Source organism: Octopus bimaculoides, chromosome 7, assembly GCF_046866305.1.
Source record: "Octopus bimaculoides isolate indiv1 chromosome 7, ASM4686630v1, whole genome shotgun sequence".
NCBI lineage: Eukaryota > Metazoa > Mollusca > Cephalopoda > Octopoda > Octopodidae > Octopus > Octopus bimaculoides.
The window spans coordinates 19451674-19471673 of record NC_142934.1 but is presented as its reverse complement, the minus strand read 5'-3'; the positions used below and the strand labels follow the sequence as shown (position 1 = coordinate 19471673).

At 37.2% G+C, this 20000-nt stretch overlaps 2 protein-coding genes across 9 annotated transcripts in view; one reads left to right on the top strand and one right to left on the bottom strand.

The window, feature by feature from the left end:
• Positions 1-20000, bottom strand: part of LOC106872893 (phosphatidylinositol 3,4,5-trisphosphate 3-phosphatase TPTE2) — a 71531-nt gene that overhangs the window by 41220 nt on the left and 10311 nt on the right. The window contains exons 1-2 of one of the 8 annotated variants that reach the window (XM_089354957.1): positions 17184-17358; positions 13618-13726 (exon numbers count right to left, since the gene is read on the bottom strand). The exons of 1 other annotated variant lie outside the window; for it this stretch is intronic. In XM_089354957.1, coding sequence (XP_089211083.1) covers positions 13618-13726; positions 17184-17247 — 173 coding nt within the window. In that variant the 5' untranslated portion in view covers positions 17248-17358. Of the gene's footprint in view, positions 1-13617; positions 13727-14389; positions 14558-16787; positions 16832-17001; positions 17145-17183; positions 17359-20000 lie in introns of those variants that run through there. 6 more of the 8 variants (XM_052969322.2, XM_089354958.1, XM_014920061.3 and 3 more) reach the window with 6 other exon arrangements.
• The window catches only part of LOC106881356 (ankyrin repeat and LEM domain-containing protein 2), a 64612-nt gene continuing 63017 nt past the window's right edge, over positions 18406-20000 (top strand). Inside the window, exon 1 of the mRNA XM_052969319.2 lies at positions 18406-19476. Within this exon, the coding sequence (XP_052825279.2) occupies positions 19071-19476 (406 nt within the window). The 5' untranslated portion in view covers positions 18406-19070. The remainder of the gene's footprint in view (positions 19477-20000) is intronic.

Genomic DNA, 20000 nt, shown 5'->3' with positions numbered 1-20000 from the left:
CAAACGTAGGATGGCTGTGAAGACAGCTTAAAAAGTTGGGTAAATACCCATTAAAGGCCAGAATTTGAGAGGAGCAGGGTTTGATTCCCTGTGGAGGCTTCCTGGCCACTTTTTCTGTCTTCTAAAGGGTATTTATCTAATTTTCTAAGCTTATTTATCCGATTTTCTAAGCTGTCTTCATTTGAGAATTCCTTTGTTTTCTGTATAATACCAAGTCACTCAGTGCTTACGAGTTTGTTTACAATATGTGTTTGTATACAGGGTGTCCCAAAATTAAGGCAACCAACTGTTTTCAATTTTGCCAAAGCAAAATATAGTTATATTTCAGGTTTGAGCATTGCAGTGCAATGGTAAAGGAAACACAATTATGACACTACCACATTTATTCAATATGACCACCTCTGTTTCAAATCATAGCTTTAAGTCTAGATCCAAATTCTTCACATGTGGCACGCAGCTGTTCTTGCTGGATCGAAGCCCATTCCTGGTGCAGTTTTGTCTTCAGAGCATCAAGCAAAGCATGAGAAGTGTTCAAGATCCTCGTCTCCAAATTGACAAAATAGAAAAATCTAATGGATTGAGATCGGGGCTACTTCAGGGTTATACATTTTTACCTATGAACAATGGAATGTTTCTCTGAATCCAGTGTTGTGTCTGTTTGGAGCTGTAGGATGGTACCGAGTCCTGTTGGAGGCTCCAAGGTGCATCTTGAAAGTGCTCATTCACCCATGGAAGCAATTCAACTTCCAGAATGTTGCTAACGTATCACTGGGTGTTAATTTTAACACCTGAGGGCACAAAAACAAAGGGAGGCCGTCCAGTGGCTGTCTCAGTTGCCCAAACCATTGACACATGCAAGCATGGAAAAGTGGACATTAAACAATGATGATGATGATGTAATGTGAGTGCCATGTTTTAAATAATATGTATTACAATAAGTGGTAAGGCTGGGATTTTCTGGTTACTATTTACAATTCAATCATTGTTGAAAACGAAAGCCTAATCCAATCTATCAGGTTTCAGCATATCCTGTTCGAATATTTTTAGATCATGCTTTTCTTTTTTCCAGTTATTTAAATAATTTCAGCATCGTTTTTACATTTAAAACTGTTTGATACTATTTTTTGTCAAAGAAAACCATGGTCTTAGATTTGATTTCTTTTATTTCTACTGAACAGTGTTTCCAGGTTTGTGTGAATTGCAATGATGCATAGCAGTGAAATATGAGCAGTTAATCCAGAAAATGTGCCAAAAAAAAATGGCTGTGTGGTAAGTAGCTTGCTTACCAACCACATGGTTCTGGGTTCAGTCCCACTGCATGGCACCTTGGGCAAGTGTCTTCTACTATAGCCTCAGGCCGACCAAAGCCTTGTGAGTGGAACGGAAACTGAAAGAAGCCTGTCATATATATATATATATGTGTGTGTGTTTGTCTCCCCCACCATTGCTTGACAACCAATGCTGGTGTGTTTATGTCCCCATCACTTCGCGGTTCGGCAAAAGAGACCGATAGAATAAGTACCAGGCTTCCAAAGAATAAGTCCCGGGGTCGATTTGCTCGACTAAAGGCGGTGCTCCAGCATGGCTGCAGTCAAATGACTGAAACAAGTAAAAGAGTAAAGAGTATATATATTTAGTATTAAGCTCCAGCGGATGTGTAATGTGCATGACGAATGGCACCCAGAGATAAATTGGGTGTAATTGGAATCTGATGTAGCACGTACCCATACAAATTTATGGAGGGTGAAAGCTAAGTAAAGGAAACACTAAGCAATCCAAGTGGAAGGAACCTGGAAGAAAATGGTAAAAGTTGATCTCAACAAGCTGAGACTCACAAAGAAGATGACAAAAGAGTGCAACAAATGGCGAGACACTGAGAAAAGACTCATCCATCCCATGCAAGCATGAAACACACAGATGTGAATAAATATTGCAAGTTCAGAGAATTGCGGTTGTTTTAGTAACATCAGCAAAAGACATTGCATAGACGGGGAAATTTCAGTGAAATAAACTATTCAAGTAACTGTAGAAAAAGAGAGAGGTCACAGTTAAATGGTGTACTACTAGTTGTGTGATGGGCGTGTAAAGGTTTATCTACTAAGTGAACTAATGGTCTTTAATATCAACTAGATAAATTAAACAGTAATATGCTCAAATTGATAATACAACTGTACATTATCTGCTAATGATATAATTAATAAAACAGATCAACATTATCTAGATCAACCAACTGATTTCATTATCTAAGATAGCTAGACATATTCACATCATTAATACTTTCAGGTTAAAGGTTGAATAGTACACCTTCCCAATATCTCATATGCTTTTAATCCACATTTTCATATTTGTATAAGAAATCCTCCTCATTATTGTTACTGGAACATAGGACCTGATCAACCCTGATCAAGCGGCCCTGTGATGTTGATTGACTAAAAGTTTGTGTATCACGCTGATCCAAAAGTACTATGCCTTCTCACCAACTTGACTATGCATTTTTATATACTGTGGTTTATTTTATAGAGTGTAGTGAGGCAGTCTGAGTGTGTTGCATTTTCACCAATGTCCATTCTGTTCCTCTAAGCTTGTAGAGGAACTGGTGGGAGTTCTACATAAAGAAGTAGATGAAGTGGAGTGCAACAGTTGCTATACTTTTGCATCTATCATTGGTGGTGTGAGTTCCAACAACATATTTGGGACTTCTGAGTTTGATGATGATGCTATTAGTGTGTGCATATGCATGTGTATACATATGTGTTTTATAGGTTTGTCTAGACCAGAGCTCTGCAACCGGTATGCTGTGGCACACTGGTGTGCCACAATGTGATGCTAGGTGTGCTGCAGTGTAACTTGAATATAATTTATTTCCCTATGCTTTTAGTTGTTTTTAGTTCAGGTGTGGCACCAGATTTTGAAAAGAACTGCAAGTGGAAAAAGGTTGTGGAGCACTATCCAATTAGTAAAAGATTAAATTTTCACTATATCATATTTATTAGTTATATATTTTTCCATCAATTGTTAAGAAATAAATTTTTTAATTTTCCTTTCAAATTGCTCCTATATTTATTCATATTTGTAGAAACTGACTTGGGGAAATCCCCAGCTTTTTGGGCTTGCTTTGCTTGACATCCCCCACCCACTCTCTGAGGAGAGGGTGGGCATTTAAAATTGATTTGCTTAGGGCGTCAGTTACCCTAGGGCAGGGGTTTTCAAACTGTGGTCCACAGACCACAGGGGGTCTACAAGGACAAGACAGGGGGTCCGTAGACAGCAAATACTATTTATGGGCAATTTGATTTTATATATGTTTTTTAATTGAAATCTTTTAATTGACAATAAACCTATTTGTTAAATAAATAAATGTAAAAATGTTATTTTAAGCAAATATTTATGTATAAATTTCATAAATGTTTATAAGGGGGTCCCTAAAGTAGAGCCTGAAATATAAAGGGGTCCGCAAGTCAAAAAGTTTGAAAACCTCTGCCCTAGGGCGTCAGTTACCCTAGGGCTAGCCCTGCCGTCATCAGAACCTCAAAGAGAACATAAAGCACTGGAGGTGTAAATCATGTGGCCGTGTATACCTTTCTGAGGCTAGATATATCAACCATTGGAAGTCCCATGAGAGATCAACTACATGCAATATCCTTGCTCCTAGTCTGGGTTATTCAATGTGTATAGTGCATGGAAAGGCTTGCAATTCAGTTCCATGTCTAAAGAGACACACCGTAATCCAGAGATTATAGATCACAAAGTGATCCAATCAATCCAGTGGAAGTTGTAACTTTCGTTGGCCACCTAAGCTTCAAACCATGCAGATCTGCAATGGGATTGAATAGCCATGTGAGAGGTCATGGTTGGAAAGTCAGAAATGCCATTGAGAACAAGGAAGCTCAGAAAGGCAGCAATCATATGTGCAGATCAATGCTCTGCAACCATTTTTCACTTGTAGTACACTTACATTCTTTTCAAAATTTGCACTAAACATATAACTAAAAGTATAGGGGAAAGAATTATGTTCAGGTTACATTGCGGTACACCTAGCATCGTCTCGTGGCACACCAATGTGCTGTGGCATACTGGTTGCGGAGCACTGGTGTAGATAGCGAAGTCACTGTGCGTGTGTCTGTGTGCGCGCGCGCATTACTATCTCCATCTTGCATGAAAGCATGTCTGGCCACATGGAAAAGTTACCTTACTTGGAAGGGTATGTTTTGAGAGTTATTTAGCTGTTATTTCCAGCAGATTGTACAGCCACAAAGAGACTGCAATATTGACCAAAAGTGATGAGGGTTTTTATTTTTTTCCTTTATGTGTTAGGAGAGTGTAATGAAAGACCATTCAACATTTCTTTCAATCTTTCCAAGCACGCCACCCCCTTCTGCTGTATCCAACTGCTTGGTCATTCTTTGATAAAGGAAGTTAGTGAAGTGTTCCTTACAATAGTGAGGTGTTCCTTACAATTTGGTTTGACAGTTTGACCCAATAACAAGACAGATGGAGAGGTGCATGTGACAAAAGAAAAGCAATTAATTTCTGGACAGCTCAATAGAACTTTTTACTTTCTTCACTTTTCCTCCTCTGTATATGTGTATATAAGCATATACACACACACGTGTGTGTGTGTATGTAAATGTGTGTATACACATGCACACAAGAATATATATACCTACAAACATTACAAACACATTCATGCATGTTTATTGCTTAACGATGACACCTGGCGGTGGTAAGCAAGACTAACAGCCAAACAATTCAAATGATGCAATTAAAGCACCCCTGACTTGATTGTTAATTAAAGGTGAATGCCATTCCAAGACACACATTTCACGTGTGTATATATACACAAGTGTGTGTGTGTGTGTGTGTGTGTGTGTGAGAGAGAGAGAGAGATGGGGGGGGGGGACATGGCTTGTGGTTAGGGTGTTGCACTTATGATTGCTAAATCGTGTTTCTGTTTCTACACCAGGTGGTGCATTGCGTTCTTCAGCAAAACCCTTCATCTCATTTTGCCTTGCAATTACTTCAGCACCTGACATGTGGTACACCATGCACCAGTTCAGACAACGTTTGATTTGATGAGGAGAGAGAGATAATGTGTGGCACAAGCATTTTATCACTATAAACAAATTATTTATGCAGGTCGTTCAGCTTTCGCTAAACGCACACATGGCATCTTCGATGGGAGAGTCCATCATATATATATATATATATATATATATATACATACAGGCAGGACTATGGCATGGGGTGAGTGAAATATATGATACACATGCCACGCCCACCTAAGTCATAGTTCTGCCTTTTCCCATCATGCTCTTGCTTTTTGCACTCACCCTTTCTTCGGTCTCTTCTGTCACTGCCAAACATTCTCCTTCCAACATCACCCCTATATATACCTGCCTTCTTATCATGCTCGTTCTTTCAAAATACCCCACCCATCCATTCTGGTCCTTCTGATTTCATTGCCCTTTTTTTTCTCTTTCTCTCACCAATTTCCCTTATCAGTCACCTACACAAATGTCCATATACTTGTTTACTGAGTACTCTCTAAATCTACATTTGTGAAGGTGCATGGCTTAGTGGTTAGGGCATTCGGATCACGATTGTAAGGTCGTGAGTTCAATTCCCAGTGACGCGTTGTGTCCTTGAGCAAGACACTTTATTTCACGTTGCTCCGGAATTCTAATGGGAAAAAAATATTTTGTGTCCAGACCACGATAACCTATCCAACCCAATTCAGCATGGTTAGTGAACATAAAACAATGATAATAATGATGATAACGATTAAATATGTTCGTGTGTGCGTGTATGTGTGTGTGTGTGCACGCGCATGCATGCATGCATGCGTCTCCTTGTTTTGACACTGTGCATTAATTGCAAACAAATGGTATCATCATACAAGCAATGATGTTTGTTGGCAATCTTCTGTGTAATCATGTGTGGATGAGGGGAATATATCACCTTGCTTGAAAACAGGTGCAGGTTGGTGACAGGAAGAGCATCCCACAATGGAAAATATCTGCCTTAGCAAATTTCATCTGACTCATACAAGCATGGAAAAAAAAAATGTTAAAACAATGATGATCATGATTATCAGCCTCATCATCACCATCGTCTTTTCGTGCTTGCGTGGGTCAGATGGAATTTCTTGAGGCAGATTTTCAATGACTGGATACCCTTCTTGTCACCAACCCTTACCTGTTTCTAGGTGGGAGTAATATTCCTCCATGTATATGTGTGTGTGTGTGTGTGTGTGTACAATGTCCAACCCATACCAGCATGGAAAATGGATATTGAAGGATGATGATGAATAGGCTTCTTTCAGTTTCTGTGAACCAAATTCACTCGTAGATATAATACAAAATTTATGGAGGAATTCAAGATACACACACACACACACACAATAGGTGGTAAAGATGTTTAAAGGCCCATTGTTAAAAAATATCAAGAGATGAGAAAATTTTCAAAGTTTATAGTATTTGTAAACAAATATAGAGAAATTTGCGTGTAGGAAGGCTAAATATGTTACATAATAATACAATGAAATGCTAGGTGAATGTAAAAAAAAGAATGCGATGTTAGAAATCTTGCCTAAGGGGATAAAAATACCGAAGACATAGGAAGATGAAGACAAATCTAAAACAGTTTGATGTAAAATAAAATAAGAAAGGACACCAAAAGAATAAAAGAAAAGAATCACAGGTAGTAAATGCATTAAACTGAGATATGGTAGGTAGGATGAGTAAATAATTAAATTAAAAAATGTGGATAAATAAAATACATAAGATTAGATATAAAATAATCAGCAAAGCAACAGAAACTGGCATGAATTGAAATGGGGATAAAATGAGAAAAATAGTGTATTAAAATAAAAGAATAAAGAAAGGGGTTAATTAGGAGAAAAGAAAATGAACTGAAGGGAGACAGTGAATGAAATAAATGAACGAAATTTATGTATATAGTGTCAAAGATAAAAAATTTAGAAGGCCAGGTAAAATGTATATATATGCTGGCAAAAATGAGTAGTCATGTGATGGATCAGTGTCCCATATACATACCATAGGGAATATACATATCATAAAACCGGGCAGCTGGCCCTTATGAGTTGGTATGACTCAAGAAGGTATCTTTACCTTTTTTCTTTTTACTCACATTCAACATGTGTGTGCATGCATGCATGCATGCACACACACACACACACACACACACACACACACACACACACACACACACACACGTCAACTCTGACAAAAGAACTCTGCAAGTCTTCACTCAAATAGCTTGTCACTCTCTCCATGTACCCCACACACCACCACCTCATCCCATCTACCCAATCAGACCCCTATATCTTTCTTAGTCCACTCACATTCTTACTCAACCTATATTATTGGTTACAGCTAACCGTATATATTTTTAAATACCTGCATTTAAACATATTTCAAAGAATCCTTGTCTGTTTTTTATTTTCCTTTACTCAAACATCATCATCAACATCATGAATGTTAATGTTGGTCTTTCTCGTTATGCTAATCAGTTGTCCAATTAGTTACAGCTTATTATTGCCAGTATATTCTTCAAACTTCCAAGTCCAAACAGAAAAAAAACCTGTTAAAGACTGCAATATTTTTTCCAACACATAGTTAATCTCTCTCTGTCATATACATACATATATATATATATGCATGTGTATGTATACATACGCACACATACAGATGTATATGTAAGTATGTTGGAATTTAAATGGAATTATAGATAAAAATAGTCAAGTATTAATTGAAGGATCACTAAATACACATAAGTAGAGTAATTAAATTTATTTTTACAAGCAGAATGTTGACAGACAGTCTGATGAAGGCAACAAAACCAAAACTTTGATGTCACTAATAACCTATTCCTTATATATACATACATATATATATATATATATCTTTTCAACCTCGTTCATCTACTCTTCTATTTCTGCGCAGACCATAATCCCATTATTAGTTCTTTTCATTATTCTCTCAATCTCATTACCATGTAAACATGTAAATATAGTTTCAATAGTTTCGTCTTCCTCGTTGTTGCCTTATGATAACCTTAGCACAAGCATATCCTTAGCTGCCACATATTCATTTATTCAAGTTTATCACACAGTCACTTGTTTCTCTAATTTTGTCATAGATTGGCTCACCGAAAACTCTAAGATTTTTCAATTCTATTTTACTATTATCGACATTTGCTGTTTCATTAAATTATGCAACTCAAATCCCAAAAGAATATTTTTCTCCCTCGTGTTCTGACCACCCTACCTCAAAAGAATTCCAACTGTCTGTTTTTTATGTTTTATTCATATTCTTATAAAATTAATGTGGGATATAGAATATGGAATATATAGTATATATAGTAAAATGAAATGAAGTATTGAATGTCTTCTCGAAGCCTTTGACGAAATAAAGAGGGATGTAGCTTCACACGATGTAGAAGACAACTGGAGGTTTCTACAGGACAACCTGCTGAGGCCCACTGCCCAGATCTGTGGATGGTGCAAAGTCCCCTCTCAACCCAAAATAATATGGTGGTGGAACAATGCTCCAGCTGACAGTTTTTGGACATTTTCATATTTCAATATATTTTATATAATTTAGTTTATTATAATTAAATAAAAATATTAATGCACACACACATACATACATACAAATAACTAAACATACTTTCTTCTACCTAGTCTGCTGGAGTATCGCAACCAATCAACATGTGACTTCCTTAATGTCCTTTTGCTGTGATGATATTTCACTCAAAATCTTCAAAATGCAAACTTTGGCTTTGTACCAAAATGTGAAACCATTATTTCATTATATTTCTTATTTCTTTATTGCCCACAAGGGGCTAAACATAGAGGGGACAAATAAGGACAGACAAAGGGATTAAGTCGATTACATCGACCCCAGTGCGTAACTGGTACTTAAATTTATCGACCCCGAAAGGATGAAAGGCAAAGTCGACCTCGGCGGAATTTGAACTCAGAACGTAACTGCAGATGACATACTGTTAAGCATTTCGCCCGGCGTGCTAACGATTCTGCCAGTTCACCACCTTTTCATCATATTTCTCTCTCTCTCTCACATGATATCACATACAACCAGCCTGCTATCCACAGCTCATTTTCCCTCTTCTTATCTAATAATTTTCTATTTGATTTTTTTAGGTATCCTGCAAGCTGGTACTTAGTTATATTGGTCTTCTCTTATCTGTTGGCTTTGTCTTAAACTTTCTCTTATTTCTTATCTTTGGTCTTTATTCATACTTAGTCAGATATTGTCAGTCTTTCACTAATTGCATCAAGTTTTTGATTTCATTCTATAGTGTATGTTGCTTAAATGTGAAGAAACAATTAAATTTGAGTTACAAAAATTTGCAGAATTATAGAACAACAATATAAAACAAATGTGAACTTTTAAAAAAATTTGTGGTACAAGAATGTTGCACTTCATCATGAAAAATTGGAATAATTTTTGAAAGCTTTTAGATCCATTTATCTTTTATATGGCTGTGTTGTTAAGAAGTTCACTTCCAAAACATGTGGTTTCAGGTTCAGTCACACTGCTTGGCACCTTGGGGAAGCATCTTCTACTACAAGGCACAGGATGACCAAAGCCATGTGAATAAATTTAGTTGATGGAAACTGAAAGAATCTTGTGTGTGTGTGTGTGTGTGTGTGTGCGCGCGCGCGCGCGCATGCGTGTCTGTCTGTGTGTCTATATTTGCTCTTTTCTAAAAATCCATGCACTGCAAGTGGATGTTTTTGTCATTTCCTCTGTCAACATAACATTGCTGGCTCTACAGCTTTGAAGATGTGTAAAATAAGAGATCTCTTACTTGAAAAATATGGAAGGATTAGCAAGAGGAAAGGCATCCAGCTTTAAAACAATGCTACCATAATATATTCATTTAATCCAAGCTAGCATGGAAGACTTCATTTTTGTATTTGGTTTGCAAGATTCTTTATGTGAATTTGCGTGTTGAAACAAATTTGGTTGTATCTAGAGAGAGTCATTTGGCCAATATTAATAACACAGGCGCTAGTTTAATACCACTCCTTTATTATTAGTCAATTTATTAAATATCTATTCAACTAATTAATCAATTGTTTAACTTGTTGGATAAATAGTCAATCTTTTTTTTTTTAACTAAGAAACTAAACGATTGATCAGTTAATTGCATAGATAGTTAACCAATTTTCTAATAAGGAAGTGGAATTGAACTAGTGCATGTGTTATTAATATTAGTGTAATGACTCTCTCTAGACACAACAAAATAGCATGGAACAACAAACATAAAAACAAACAAATGATACAAGAACAAAAAAATTCGCTTTTTTGTGACCCAGAAAAGACTTCCATTTTTATACCAAGGAAAACTTATTCACTTTTTTTATTCCCTAAAAGAGCTAATTAAATGTAAAGTAAAATGAAAATATGAAGTACCAAAAAATTTACAGAACTATAAAAAGATAACATAAGATAACATAAGGTGCAGGAGTGGCTGTGTGGTAAGTAGCTTACTTACCAACCACATGGTTCTGGGTTCAGTCCCACTGCGTGTCACCTTGGGCAAGTGTCTTCTACTATAGCTTCGGGCCGACCAAAGCCTTGTGAGTAGATGGAAACTGAAAGAAGCCCATCACATATATATATATGTATGTATATGTGTGTGTGTGTCTGTGTTTGTCCCCCCCCAACATCGCTTGACAACCGATGCTGGTGTGTTTACGTCCCCGTAACTTAGCAGTTCGGCAAAAGATCCCGATAGAATAAGTACTAGGCTTACAAAGAATAAGTTCTGGAGTCGATTTGCTCGACTAAAGGTGGTGCTCCAGCATGGCTGCAGTCAAATGACTGAAACAAGTAAAAGAGAGTAAGATAATACGAAATTGGAATACCTTCTGTGGTGCAAACTTAAGTTCTCTTTCTGTTGCTTCATGAAAGTAAATGTGTTTACCTTGTCAAAAGTGAAAGTACAAAAGTTCTTTTTTCCCTACAATTATGAGGAAGTGAGTGTTTTTCGAAAGAAATGAAATAGTGAAAGGAACGAAAATATTGAGGGGGGAATGGGGGAGGGTGGTGGTGAGTGAAACATGTAATTTTTTTTTTTTTAACTAAATCTTTTTTGCTCCGTTACTTAGCCCGTGTGTAACACTTTCACATGATTAGTTGAAGAGAAAGGCAGAGAGCAAAAGAAAAACGAGAGAGAAAAAGAGGGTAAGGCGCAAAGAGTGAGAGTGCTGTGTATTAAGTCTATAAAATTGTGCATAAAGTATATAAAGTGTATATATAAAGTGCCTTAAATAATCATTGTGTTCCAATTTCCTTCACTTTTCAATGATTAGCAGACGAGCAACTATCTTTCCATTCAGACACAACACAGGCTACACTTTCAGATTTTTTGGATCAAGTTTTCAGAAATAACCCAATAAGTTTACCATTAATTCCATGAAATATTCATGGGTCCCTCTAGTAATAATAATAATAATTCTTTCTACTACAAACACAAGGTCTGAAATTTGTGGGAGGAGGACAGTTGATTACATCAGCCCCCAGTGCTCAATTGGAATTTATATTATTGACCCTGGAAGGATGAAAGGCAAAGTCAACCCCAGTGGAATTTGAACTCAGAAGGCAAGAATTATGGCAGCATTCAAGTTAAACAAGGAGACCATCCAGAAGAGTTGCAAGAGATTCCAAAGACATCTGGAGACCATGGTTAAAGCGAATAGCAATTTTATTGAAGAAATTTACTCTTTCATGAGCGAGTTCATGTTTCACATGATGGAAGGCACCACTGAATGTAGGAATGTGATCTTGTTCTTCATGATGATGCTTTTATCTGTATTTTGGATTCAGTTTAGTCATTACCAGTATTGATATTGCAAAGATTTCTGGTCATGATTATGGTTTTAATGTCCACTTTCCAATATTTGCATGCATTGGACGGAGTTTTCTATGGTTGGGTGCTTTACCTGTCACCAACCCTCACCTGTTTCCAAGCAAGGTTTTATTTTCTTACTAGCAGAAATACCCGGCTTTGCCCGGGTTAAAGAGAATAATGAAATCTAAAAACGCCGTCTAGACTATGCAACCCTCAACTGTTAGTAGCTACGATACCATATTTCTACATTAATAACTCTCCAATCCATGCCAGCATGGAACATAGACATTAAGTGGAATGCCAGTCTCTCATCCAGGAGGGCCTTGAAATCAATATTACCAACTGGGGACTATGTGTGTCGTAGTGATAATAAAAAGACCCAAAGGAGGTCTGCAACGAAATAATTTTACTCAACACTTTGCAAGTGAATCAGTGGAGGCAAAGATGCGTCTCATTTACTTGACAATTTATGCACCACATTGCAGAAATCACAATGTAAGTATATCTGAAAGGGTAGTCTTACACTGTTGTACCGTTGAATTACAAATAATGCTCATCTGTTATGTTCGGGTTAAAATTTCATCAACATCAAAAATATATGAATTTTCATGGGAGTTATACATAGAATATAATTTCCAAATTTCATAAAGATCCGTTCAGTACTTTTGACGTAGTTTTGGATAAGAAAACAAATGACTAATGTGTGTGTTTGTGTGCATGTGTTTGTGTGTGATGGGTGTATATATGTATAGATATCTGTATGCATGTATATATATGTATATATGTGTACATATTACATGTACATCTATATATATATATATATATATATATATATATACATCTACACATGTGTATACATATACATGTATGCATATAGATCTATATCTATATATATATATATATATGCATATACGTGTACATATACATGTATATGTATACATATACATCTTTCTCTCTCTTTCTCTCTCTCTGAAAGTATCTGTCATTACAGTATCGAAATGTGATTGTTTCAGTTAGTGGAATAACGTGTACATATACATCTATATGTATAAGAAGTGGGAGAATATACAAATAATAACAACAGACGAGGACAGGTGGTGTAAATAACAAAAGTATATATTAGTATGACGCTCGGGATCTCTCTCTCTCTCTTTCTCTCTCTCTCTGAAAGTATCTGTCATTACAGTATCGAAATGTGATTGTTTCAGTTAGTAGAATAGTTTCATTTTTAAAGTGAAAGTATTTGACATGAGTGTTTTTGTTTCACTTTTGACACGTAATACTTAAATAGTGGAGGAGATATTATGTTGCCGTGGGCTCGAACTCCGCAAGAAGTTAATAATTTTTTTTGACTAAAACACAACTGGAACCCTAAGTAAGGCATCTGTAAAATTTGAATGAAATTGGTTGCGTAGTTCTCGAGTTTTAGGGATTCACACAGACAGACAGACAGACAGACAGACACACATTCTCATTTTTATATATATAGATGGCAAGACATATCTTTTGCAAAATATTGCAAATGAATTACATGGCTTGCATGACAGTAACATTCATTTACTGATATCAAATATTGTCAAGATAAGGAAGCACAACCATTCATACACACAGACACATATTGAGGACTCTCCCATCATACACAACAGATGAATGTTCTACAACTTCTTGCAGAAGAACTTTCACAAACAATTTGCTTATAAGTAGCTTGCTTACCAACCACATGGTTCCGGGTTCAGCCTCACTGCGTGGCACCTTGGGCAAGTGTCTTCTACTATAGCCTCGAGCCGACCCAAGCTTTGTGAGTGGATTTGGTAGACGGAAACTGAAAGAAGCCCATCGTAAATATATATGTATATATATATATATATATATGTATGTGTGTATATGTTTGTGTGTCAGTGTTTGTCCCCACAACATCGCTTGACAACCAATGCTGGTGTGTTTACGTCCCCGTAACTTAGTAGTTCGGCAAAAGTGACTGATATTATTAAGTACTAGGCTTACAAAGAATAAGTCCTGGGGTCGATTTGCTCAACTAAAGGCGGTGCTCCAGCATGGCCACAGTCAAATGACTGAAACAAGTAAAAGAGTATAATGATCAAATGTTTGTGCTGTGCATTAATTCACTCCCTTCATCAAATTGAAACCTCTATCTTGTGATTGCAAGCACAACACCTTCTTGTGTGTGTGTGTGAAAGTGCTTGTACCTCCTTTCATATGACAGGCTTCTTTCAGTTTCTGTTGAGCAAATCCACTCACAAGGCTTTAATTGGCCTGGGGCTATAGTAGAAAACACTTTCCCACAGTGCCATACAGTGGGACTGAACCTGAAACCATGTGACTGGGAAGCACACAGCCATGCCCTCTATATAACTGATGACTGCACCCAACAATTTTGCAAAATGGAACAAAATGCTTTCAGGCTCCAGTGAGGAATTCTCTCAAAAACACAAGGAAGATGTGAGTATTCTTTTTTTTAACTTACCAAAATTCAAAGAACTCTTAGTTCTCTGGTCCTTCAGACTGGTCATTCAGCTGAAACCTACCCTGATAGGTTCTTGCCCCCGGGTATTTGAACAGTTGTACTGTCTCTAGTTTCGGTCCACTAAGAGAGTCCATTAAGGGTTTGTCTGCCGCCACATTCTCTCTGACGTCTTCCTGGAGCAGCTCACGAGTGATACCCTAGACAACCATGTGCACAAACTTTAGACTTGTCAATGACATTTTTGAATTGGCAAGAAGAGGGGATGAACTAGTCAGTCACCTAGGTAGAGCCCTCAATAAAACTCGGAATGGAAATCGACACTGTATACTCCCAGACCCCCCCACCCCAAAAAAAAACAATTTTTTGACAAATGCCAACTATGTCATCATAACAAGCATTTCTCATCATCCTTATTTTAATGTTCACTTTTCCATGCTTGCTAGGGACAGTTTATTGATTTTCTACAGCCAGATGCATCTGCTGTCACTAACCCTCGTTTATTTCAAAGCAAGATATGGTCAGACATGTTTCCGTATACTATTAGAAATGAATGACACTGTTTGTATGACAGTGACATACACTCATTTACAACTATCACACGACGTCAAGACAAGGATACACACACACATACATGATGAGCTTCTTTCAGTTTCTGTCAACCGAATCCACTCACAACGCTTTGGTCAGCACGAGGCCATAATAGAAGACTTTTGCCCAGAGTATCACACAGGCAGACTAAACCTGAAACTATGGAAAGCAAACTTGTCAAACACATAGCGATACCTGTTCTGCAAAATAAAGTGCAGTTCCACGGATTTTCTCCTGAGTGTATATGAAAAGGTTATTATAACGATCCTAGTACCTAACTGGTATTTCATTTCATCGATCCGGAAGAATGAAAGGCAAAGTTAACCTTGGAATGAAGAGAAATATAACAAAATACAAGTCAGAAAGGATACTTTGATCCCCTTTCTGATTTGAACACAAGACCACTCGTACTGGGAGAGAGAGGAGTATAACCGATTAAATCGAATATATTTAACTGGAATTTAGTATATCGACTTTGGAAAGGTGAAAAGCGAAGTCGACTACAACGGGATTTGAACTCGAAACAAAATGAGACAGGTAAATACGACATGACATCTCTGACCGTCAGTCCATCCACTGCCCTGCTAATGTCTCACATTAGTACAAAGCTGCGAAGTCGATTGTAGCAACTCGGCGCGTGAAATGGTACTTTACTTCATCGATGTCCACCCCTCCGCGCCGAGACAAAAGGTGAGAGTTAGCTTGGCAGGATTTGAACATGGAGCGTTGAAATTTGTATCTGAGTATTCTAAAATCAGGCGTTTCAGTATAATAACATTTTAGAGGTATGAAACATGTTTGGTTTGTATAAAAATCACTGAAAGGACACAGGGGGCGTTAACCGAAAGTGGAATCATAGTTTAACTAGCAATATGGGAGAGGGAGGAAAACGTGGAACTCCACGTATTTTGGGATTAGTTCAGCTAGTCAAGTTGCCATAGGGCTTCGGTCCCCTAAACACACACACATATAATATAGAAAATAAGGGTTTAATGAAAGAAAGAGAGGTTAAACATGAAAGAGAGACAGAAACGAAAAATACAAGTGGATGGGTTTCCAGAAGAGGGGGCGGATGCCTCTCGGATATTGCTTCAAGTTGCCACTGTGTTACTTCACCCCTGTTTCTGTCCCGTTTCCACCGAGTTCGCGGTATATTAAAACACATTCCAACACAGAAACAAGAAACGTTCCGTAAGTTGTTACGGTTGTTATATGAAGAATGTAGGCGGAGAAAGATAGACCGAGAGAAAATTATCATAAATACAACAGTTAAAAAGTTTCCTAGAATCAATATATTTTATATAATGTTAATGTATTATATTTTACACACACACATATATATATATATGTATATATATATATATATATATATATATATATATATACATAAAAGTGAAAAGGGGGCGGATGATGAAGATTAGAATAACACACATTGATCCTAGTTTCACAAAACTGCTTTCAATAAATCCACTTATATAAGACATTACATGACTGGGAAGGCAGAAATTGCTAAATAACATTCATATTCGCAGCACCCCAGTGGGGGTCACACCCCACTTCTTGGGACCAGTATATATATTCATATATATATACGTGATGGATATTTAACACTATACATTTTGGATAATATATATATGTATACACACTATATCTCGAGTAATAAACTGAATTAAGATGGGGAGGGGAAAAAAAATCAAATCTGTACTATTCTTTCTTCATTCTTTCGATGGAAATTTGTTGAAGCGTGTTGTGAATAAATTATGTATACCGGCGAGTTTTTCTAACGTATATAATATGTATACGGACTTACCAATACACACATATGAGATAACGATACATGTAAAAGGTAATGCGACAGGATTAATAAACCCTTTCAGAAACTTGTGTAACAAGTTGCGATCAAACCAAGAGAAAATTCAAACGAGAACGACGTCGAAAGAAATAAACTATAAGCAGCAACGGTTCTAAGAAGACAAAAAACTGCTCGAAGGATGAGTGATGGACAATGAATGGAATTGTCTTACCTCGTCCGAACGTACCGCCGTTGATGTTTACACTAAACGTCCATAGACACAACTCACTCACACATACTCTTACACAGACACATACAGGCTTGTCAAGTAACTGAAGTAGGAGGATGGCAGGTCAGGTCATGTCAAGGTTCACAAGAGAAGAAAGCGAAGAGAAAGATTTTTTTCTCTCTTACCAGATCCACTCTGTCTTTCCCCCTCGACTTCTTTTTTCATGTCTTCTTCTCCTCTTCTTTGCATCTTGATTTCTCTATTCTTATTTCTTTCTTCCTCTCTTTATGACCTTTTCTCTTTTGTTCTCCTCCCCTTCATATTTTTAATGTTTTCGTCCACTTTCTCTTTACTCTCTTCCTCTCTGTCTTCACATTTCAAATGTTCCCCACTTTTTCTCTTCACCTCTTCCCTTTATTTCTCTTTCTCTCTCTACTCTTTGCATCCCTTCTTATCTCCTCAAGTTTTGCTTCTTCCTGTCTTCTTCTTCATCTGACATTTTCCTCTTTCTTTCCTTCTCCCTATTTTTCTTTTATTTCACTCATACTATTCCTTCAGTAAAAAACCAGCATTTAAACGAGACAACGTGGGAGCCTCTATGTGGTCACTCTATCTGCTAGAAACAACAGCCTCATCATCCTTTTATTATCTTAATGGTTCCTGTCGTATGACCGCGGTAGAGAAAAAGACATCCTTAGATATCGCTAAAATGATTGACCTGAGGCTAAACAATAACAACAGATAAAGAAAGAAAAGTTGTACCCATTGCTTAGACTTCATAACTTAAAAGTTATTTGAAACACTATATTCAAAATTCAACTGAATGTACTATCAGCTGTGTTATTCATCGATGGTGTGCACCTAATAAAGAAGCTCTAAGTGCTGGTTGGATTATTACGAACTTCATAGTTATGCTTTTAAATTGAAGGTTTGTTATTACTTAAACACGAATAGGTGTAAGATACAGAAAGTGAAGGGAAAAGTAAAACGTTAAAGCACGTGAAGGACGGAGTAGACCTGATGAGGTGTACAGAAGAAAGAGGTAGGGATAGATGAGGTGTACAGAAGAAGTGCTTGAAACGGGAGTAAATAGAGCGAGGGGAAGGAAGGGAGAGAAAGACAGAGGGTAGAGAGAAAGTGGTGGGGAGAGGGAGACAGAGGAGGGGAAGAGAAAGAAAGAGACAGATAGGGACAAATAACGAAAGAGGGAAGGAGAGAGACGGAAAGAGAGGGGAGAAAGGAAAAAGGCGTAGAAAGAGGGAAGGAGAGAGAGATGAGCAGCACAGTAGAGAGAAAGGTAGAGGGATATTTCAGACAGGAATAGAGAGAGTAGAGTAGAGAAAGAGGTAAAAGGAGATAGAGAGAGAGAGTGATGAGGGGGTAGACAGAGACAGTGAGTGATGCGGAGAAGAGTAGAGTACAGGGAGAGATAGAAAATAGTTGAGAAAGTGGGGAGTAGAATAAGTGATGGGGAGGAGAGTAAAGAAAGAGATATGGTGAAGTTTGGAGAGTAAAGTATAAAAATATGAGGTGAAGAGAGGTTGAGATTAAGTAAGCAAGCAAGTTGTGTAATGAACAAAAGAGGTTTATAGATCAATAATGAAACAGTTATTGTTGAACAGCCCGGAGTTGTTGAAAAGTGTTCGATATACTAACAGACATTATTATTGCGGTAATAAAGAAGAATGATTTTAATGATGACTGGTAATTAAATGTGTAGCATGGAGTTTGTTATTCTGGAAAACGCCTCCAGTTGCTGACGTCGCATGCTCTGACTTGTTTGACAGGACGACTGTGATTGGTCTGAGATGAATTAATTTGACCAATCACTACACGTCTTTCTAGATGCTGCTGAATTCTTCAACGACAGCTCGCAATGTTGTATGGAAAACAGAGCGGGAAATTCAGTAAGACTATTTAAATTCTCCAAAAACAAACCCACAAATCCAAACAACAACTAAACGAAAGGAGAACCTTTCCTTTCTTTTATTTTCCTTTTTTTTTTTCGCGGAAAGAACGAAGACCTCCCTCTAAAAACTTCCTATTTCCCCCCTCTTCTACCAAACACAGTGATGGGATTTTTTAATATTTTCTACCATGTTGTCTTCAGACCAATAATTCTCATGTTGCAAGGATTGTCCACTCCTTTCATATTTCTCGGACAACTACTGCTCAGTTTCGTTTCAGATGATACTTTAGAAAGTATTGATTTCCAGGAATGTAAATATCCTAAGCCTGGTTATGCCGGTTCTCGCGATGAATTGGGCAGTGATCGAACCGGCAGTTTCAGTCGTGACAGTTTTAGAACAAATAAAGTTAGAAATCGCAGCCTGTCCTATCCATTATCACCTGGAAGCTCAGAGGAAAATTATGCTCCATCTCTGGCGGACGTCCATGAACAAAAGCAGTCCCCGACTGTTTCAATGGAGTACCATGCCATCAACATACCCCAATCTACCCGTCAGCGTGAAAAAATCGGTGAGTCTTCAGTCATTCAAAAAGAAAACAAAAACAAAAAGCTTCAATATATCTTTATATATGTTAATACCAGCTTGTCAACCAATCAATCTATTTTAAATGTTTAAACTAGTTTAAGTATTTTGCTTGAGGAAGTTTCTTTTTCTATCATTAAGTGATTTTTTTTCTTCTTTTTGCCACTTCCTTACTCTGATAGATAACTGATTGTTTAAATCCTTGAAAAAACATACACACACACTCATGTACTCATAAACTATCAATGTGATTTATCTTTCACTTTGCTTTCTCTTTCTATTCACAAAATCTGTTCAATGAAGGAAATTGTCCGGACCGTTAGTCACAACTTGTCCCACTTCCTTGTTTGACTATGCCTCAGTGTCTGTTAGTAAGAGCCTGACTTTACTCCATCTGTATGTCGACCGTTGTAAAATTCACTTGTTTGTTGTCAGCCTGTTTATTTATATTGAAAAACCTATATATGTAAACTAAGAAGTTCGTGTACCGTTATTAGAGTTTGAGATCTG